General features: G+C 55.4%; 1 protein-coding gene across 1 annotated transcript; it reads right to left on the bottom strand.

Annotated features, from left to right (window-relative positions):
• Positions 1–290: 290 nt before the first annotated feature.
• Positions 291–4,787, bottom strand: LOC140109534 (transmembrane protein 115-like). The gene is made up of 2 exons (XM_072132060.1): positions 3,326–4,787; positions 291–879 (listed from the first exon to the last, which is right to left on the bottom strand). Exons 1-2 carry the CDS (start codon positions 4,165–4,167, stop codon positions 705–707), a joined length of 1,017 nt encoding a protein of 338 aa, XP_071988161.1. The 5' UTR covers positions 4,168–4,787; the 3' UTR covers positions 291–704.
• Positions 4,788–7,215: the final 2,428 nt, after the last annotated feature.

Here is a 7,215-nt window from a genome sequence, read left to right as displayed (position 1 = left end):
ATACATGACATTACTTATCCTGTACTGATCCTGAGTTACATCCTGTATTATACCCCAGAGCTGCACTCACTATTCTGCTGCTGGTGCAGTCACTGTGTACATACATGACATTACTTATCCTGTACTGATCCTGAGTTACATCCTGTATTATACCCCAGAGCTGCACTCACTATTCTGCTGCTGGTGCAGTCACTGTGTACATACATGACATTACTTATCCTGTACTGATCCTGAGTTACATCCTGTATTATACCCCAGAGCTGCACTCACTAGTCAGATACGCGCATCTATAATTTCCAAAAAAGTTTAATCCAGACAGAAAAATATCAACATTTACATCCCTCCAGACCAAAAAACGTCCTTAAAAAAAAAAAAAAAAGTTCCTTCCCAAGCACCAGCCAATCGCCGCAGGCGGAGCAACCAGACTCCGCCCCTTTTTGTTTCTGTCCCCAGGCACATGGGTAAGTGGGGTTCTCTGCAGTGATGGCACATCCCCTTGTATGGAGCTGCCCTGCCAGCCCTGGTGGAGGGCAGAGGTCACAGACAGAGGGAGGGGTCTGTGGGGCGGGGCTATGAGGTGACATGTAGCAGGACCGGAGCTGCTGGAGGGTCCTCTGTGCAGATCCTGCAGGGAGCGACGGGTGATGACTCCATGTTCTGCTCCTCCACGTGAAGATTCGATAGCGGGCAGTGACCCCGCTCCATTATATGATGGGCGCTGCGGCCGCACTCGTCTCCTGGGCAGCCGGGGGCTCAGATTTACCACCGGACGTCTCGTGCGAAGCCTCCTCCTCATCCTCCTCCTCCTCCATGCTCGGCCACGAGGTCTGGTCTTCTACTCGCTTTAGGCGTTCGTTCAGAGCCTTGAGGGCGATCTGCCTGCAGAGAGGGCGAGACAAGGAGTCAGAGGATACACAGAAACATCACATCTTATACTCCAATCACCACCAGAGCTGCAGAGAGCACAGAGCACAGCAGTGTGAGGTCTGATTACACATCTCTCCATGGACAATGCATAACACTGGCTGCAGAGAGCACAGAGCACAGCAGTGTGAGGTCTGATTACACATCTCTCCAGGGACAATACATAACACTGGCTGCAGAGAGCACAGAGCACAGCAGTGTGAGGTCTGATTACACATCTCTCCATGGACAATGCATAACACTGGCTGCAGAGAGCACAGAGCACAGCAGTGTGAGGTCTGATTACACATCTCTCCAGGGACAATACATAACACTGGCTGCAGAGAGCACAGAGCACAGCAGTGTGAGGTCTAATTACACATCTCTCCAGGGACAATACATAACACTGGCTGCAGAGAGCACAGAGCACAGCAGTGTGAGGTCTGATTACACATCTCTCCAGGGACAATACATAACACTGGCTGCAGAGAGCACAGAGCACAGCAATGTGAGGTCTGATTACACATCTCTCCAGGGACAATACATAACACTGGCTGCAGAGAGCACAGAGCACAGCAGTGTGAGGTCTGATTACACATCTCTCCAGGGACAATACATAACACTGGCTGCAGAGAGCACAGAGCACAGCAGTGTGAGGTCTGATTACACATCTCTCCAGGGACAATACATAACACTGGCGGCAGAGAGCACAGAGCACAGCAGTGTGAGGTCTGATTACACATCTCTCCAGGGACAATACATAACACTGGCGGCAGAGAGCACAGAGCACAGCAGTGTGAGGTCTGATTACACATCTCTCCAGGGACAATACATAACACTGGCTGCAGAGAGCACAGAGCACAGCAGTGTGAGGTCTGATTACACATCTCTCCAGGGACAATACATAACACTGGCTGCAGAGAGCACAGAGCACAGCAGTGTGAGGTCTGATTACACATCTCTCCAGGGACAATACATAACACTGGCTGCAGAGAGCACAGAGCACAGCAGTGTGAGGTCTGATTACACATCTCTCCAGGGACAATACATAACACTGGCTGCAGAGAGCACAGAGCACAGCAGTGTGAGGTCTGATTACACATCTCTCCAGGGACAGTACATAACACTGGCTGCAGAGAGCACAGCAGTGTGAGGTCTGATTACACATCTCTCCAGGGACAATACATAACACTGGCTGCAGAGAACACAGAGCACAGCAGTGTGAGGTCTGATTACACATCTCTCCAGGGACAATACATAACACTGGCTGCAGAGAGCACAGAGCACAGCAGTGTGAGGTCTGATTACACATCTCTCCAGGGACAGTACATAACACTGGCTGCAGAGAGCACAGAGCACAGCAGTGTGAGGTCTGATTACACATCTATCCAGGGACAATACATAACACTGGCTGCAGAGAGCACAGAGCACAGCAGTGTGAGGTCTGATTACACATCTCTCCAGGGACAGTACATAACACTGGCTGCAGAGAGCACAGAGCACAGCAGTGTGAGGTCTGATTATACATCTCTCCAGGGACAATACATAACACTGGCTGCACAGAGCACAGCAGTGTGAGGTCTGATTACACATCTCTCCAGGGACAATACATAACACTGGCTGCAGAGAGCACAGCAGTGTGAGGTCTGATTACACATCTCTCCAGGGACAATACATAACACTGGCTGCAGAGAGCACAGCAGTGTGAGGTCTGATTACACATCTCTCCAGGGACAATACATAACACTGGCTACAGAGAGCACAGAGCACAGCAGTGTGAGGTCTGATTACACATCTCTCCAAGGACAATATATAACACTGGCTGCAGAGAGCACAGAGCACAGCAGTGTGAGGTCTGATTACACATCTCTCCAGGGACAATACATAACACTGGCTGCAGAGAGCACAGAGCACAGCAGTGTGAGGTCTGATTACACATCTCTCCAAGGACAATATATAACACTGGCTGCAGTCTCACACCTGCTGACAGGTTCCTTTAAATCTGCTCCTGTGCAGTGCAGCTTTGGATATAACTAGAGCACAGGGTGAGATGGAAGTGTATAATATCGGGTTTGTTTGCACTGGACCAGGAAGTGAATGATACTTGGCGCCACTGAACGGTGATGGTGAATTCACTCGCTGGAGGTTTGTTACATTGTTCTGTGTGTCTGCTCTGGATACGACTCGTACAGAACCTCTGCAACAAATCTTCTCTGAGAACCCGGGGCGCAATTTAGTTTTATCATTTCTAGTATCTCTGCTTGCTGTCAGCGCATGTGCAGTCCTGAGACTTTGTTACAATGTATCAGAGCAGACAGGAGAGAAATCTGTGTTTAGCTGACAGATGATTGTCTGCACCGACACATTGTAACAAACTATGGTGACAGAAGAGGTTATCATGTGATGTCGGCCTCGCTGTTACCTCCTGCGCTCGGCGTCTTGGGGGTCAGTGCCGGGTAAGCTGATAGTGATGGAGGATGGGGCCCCCACGTCGTATCTCTTGACGGCTCGTGGGCAGAGTCGTAGCTTCACCAGGGCGGCGTGTGTGAGGGTCCCCAGGAGGGCGGCGGGGGGCTGCAGGGGCGCCGGGAAGAAGCTGGCGAAGGAGAAGTGATCGGACATGTCCCCCCGGCCGCGGCTGTGTCTCTGGTAGAAGCGCAGGTAGATCCATCCGGACAGAAGCCCCAGGCTGTAGCCCACCAGCACCTGCCCCGGGATCAGGCCCGCCACCGTCAGGACTACAACCCCCAGCAGAGCCAGCTGAGGCAGGAGGCGCACCCAGCGCTGAGGCTCCACCAGCCCCTCACCAATCATCTGTTTATGCGCCACCAGGACGGCGCCGGCAAAGGCTGGAAACCCGTGGACCCGGGCAGAGAACAGGAAGTGCAGGTCAGAGGTCGCAGCGTAGGCCACCAGGAAATAGAGGGAGCTGAGGACCCCCACAGACAGGCTGACCACCCCATAGAACAGCAGCAGCTCCGGGGCCCCCCACAGCGGCTCCAGCCGGCGCCCGGCACCCAGGGTCAGCAGGAGGTTAGCCAGGACGTCCCACAGGTGCAGCTCCACCAGTCCGTGCGTCACCAGCGTCCACAGCCACAGATTGGGGGGCAGCAGCAGTCCGGGGGTCACCGCCAGGACATGAGAGGTGTCCACCCAGAAGGAGAGGAGATAGAGGAGAACCACGGCCCCCCACAAACACTTCACCAGCACGCTGCTCCCCGACAGCGCCGAAACCACACGCTTCACAGGGATGGAGCGCAGCATGATGGCGCCCCAAGAACTCTGACCTCTGACCTCACCCCAGATCTACATGAGAGGAGGGGCCCTAAGGAGGGGAGCAGGGGCCCTACAGGCAAGGAACAGGCGGGGGGGGGGGACAGGAGAAGGGGCCCTAGAGAGTCAGGGGCCCATGAGCCGGGAGCCCCCGGGGAAGGAGACTATAGGACCTGTCAGTACGCCCCCGCCCCTCTCCCGGTGTCTCCCTGTGGCTCTGGCCCCGCTGCCGCCCCTCTCCCGGTGTCTCCGGTTTCCCTGTGGCTCTGGCCCCGCTGCCGCCCCTCTCCCGGTGTCTCCGGTTTCCCTGTGGCTCTGGCCCCGCTGCCGCCCCTCTCCCGGTGTCTCCGGTTTCCCTGTGGCTCTGGCCCCGCTGCCGCCCCTCTCCCGGTGTCTCCGGCTCTCCCTGTGGCTCTGGCCCCGCTGCCGCCCCTCTCCCGGTGTCTCCGGCTCTCCCTGTGGTTGGGGCCTCCGCTGCTCCGGGTTCCGGGCTGTAAGGGGAAGGCCGGACACTTCCACCCCACAACGTCACCAGGAGGGACAAACACACAGTGCGCATGCGCAGCCCCCGCCGCACAGGCCTCTGGGACTTTAAATCCTGACAGGTAGTGCGCATGTTCAGTGAGAGGAAAGCGGTCACCGGAAAGATGGCGCTGGTGTCATAACAGGAGAGGCCGAAACTTCTCACCCCCGCCCCCCCCCATACACTGCTACATACACCCCCCCATACACTGCTACATACACCCCCCCCCATACACTGCTACATACACCCCCCCATACACTGCTACATACACCCCCCCATACACTGCTACATACACCCCCCCCATACACTGCTACATACACCCCCCCATACACTGCTACATACACCCCCCCCCCATACACTGCTACATACACCCCCCCCATACACTGCTACATACACCCCCCCCATACACTGCTACATACACCCCCCCATACACTGCTACATACACCCCCCCATACACTGCTACATACACCCCCCCCATACACTGCTACATACACCCCCCCATACACTGCTACATACACCCCCCCCCATACACTGCTACATACACCCCCCCCCATACACTGCTACATACACCCCCCCATACACTGCTACATACACCCCCCCATACACTGCTACATACACCCCCCCCCATACACTGCTACATACACCCCCCCCATACACTGCTACATACACCCCCCCCCATACACTGCTACATACACCCCCCCCATACACTGCTACATACACCCCCCCCCCCATACACTGCTACATACACCCCCCCCATACACTGCTACATACACCCCCCCCATACACTGCTACATACACCCCCCCCATACACTGCTACATACACCCCCCCCATACACTGCTACATACACCCCCCCATACACTGCTACATACACCCCCCCATACACTGCTACATACACCCCCCCCCCATACATTGCTACATACACCCCCCCCATACACTGCTACATACACCCCCCCATACACTGCTACATACACCCCCCCATACACTGCTACATACACCCCCCCCATACACTGCTACATACACCCCCCCCATACACTGCTACATACACCCCCCCCATACACTGCTACATACACCCCCCCATACACTGCTACATACACCCCCCCATACACTGCTACATACACCCCCCCCATACACTGCTACATACACCCCCCCCCATACACTGCTACATACACCCCCCCATACACTGCTACATACACCCCCCCCCCATACACTGCTACATACACCCCCCCATACACTGCTACATACACCCCCCCCATACACTGCTACATACACCCCCCCCATACACTGCTACATACACCCCCCCCATACACTGCTACATACACCCCCCCATACACTGCTACATACACCCCCCCATACACTGCTACATACACCCCCCCCCATACACTGCTACATACACCCCCACCCCCCATACACTGCTACATACACCCCCCCATACACTGCTACATACACCCCCCCCCATACACTGCTACATACACCCCCCCATACACTGCTACATACACCCCCCCATACACTGCTACATACACCCCCCCATACACTGCTACATACACCCCCCCCATACACTGCTACATACACCCCCACCCCCATACACTGCTACATACACCCCCCCCCATACACTGCTACATACACCCCCCCCATACACTGCTACATACACCCCCCCCATACACTGCTACATACACCCCCCCATACACTGCTACATACACCCCCCCATACACTGCTACATACACCCCCCCCCATACACTGCTACATACACCCCCCCCCATACACTGCTACATACACCCCCCCCCATACACTGCTACATACACCCCCCCCATACACTGCTACATACACCCCCCCCCATACACTGCTACATACACCCCCCCCCATACACTGCTACATACACCCCCCCCCATACACTGCTACATACACCCCCCCCCATACACTGCTACATACACCCCCCCATACACTGCTACATACACCCCCCCCATACACTGCTACATACACCCCCACCCTCACCCATACACTGCTACATACACCCCCCCCCATACACTGCTACATACACCCCCCCCATACACTGCTACATACACCCCCCCCATACACTGCTACATACACCCCCCCATACACTGCTACATACACCCCCCCCATACACTGCTACATACACCCCCCCCCCATACACTGCTACATACACCCCCCCCATACACTGCTACATACACCCCCCCCATACACTGCTACATACACCCCCCCCCATACACTGCTACATACACCCCCCCATACACTGCTACATACACCCCCCCATACACTGCTACATACACCCCCCCCATACACTGCTACATACACCCCCCCCCATACACTGCTACATACACAACCCCCATACACTGCTACATACACCCCCCCATACACTGCTACATACACCCCCCCCATACACTGCTACATACACTGCTACATACACCCCCCCCCATACACTGCTACATACACCCCCCCCATACACTGCTACATACACAACCCCCATACACTGCTACATACACCCCCCCATACACTGCTA

Source organism: Engystomops pustulosus, unplaced genomic scaffold (genome assembly GCF_040894005.1).
Source record: "Engystomops pustulosus unplaced genomic scaffold, aEngPut4.maternal MAT_SCAFFOLD_214, whole genome shotgun sequence".
Classification (NCBI taxonomy): domain Eukaryota; kingdom Metazoa; phylum Chordata; class Amphibia; order Anura; family Leptodactylidae; genus Engystomops; species Engystomops pustulosus.
The sequence above is the reverse complement of the archived record's forward strand: the minus strand, read 5'-3'. Positions and strand labels throughout refer to the sequence as shown.

What these genes read in the sequence shown, in the direction of transcription:
- LOC140109534 (XM_072132060.1), bottom strand. Translation starts at nt 4,167, where the DNA reads ATGCTGCGCTCCATCCCTGTGAAGCGTGTGGTTTCGGCGCTGTCGGGG. An exon ending in CAAGACGCCGAGCGCAGGAG is followed by an intron (nt 880 to 3,325) that starts GTAACAGCGAGG and finishes CCCTCTCTGCAG; the next exon opens with GCAGATCGCCCTCAAGGCTC.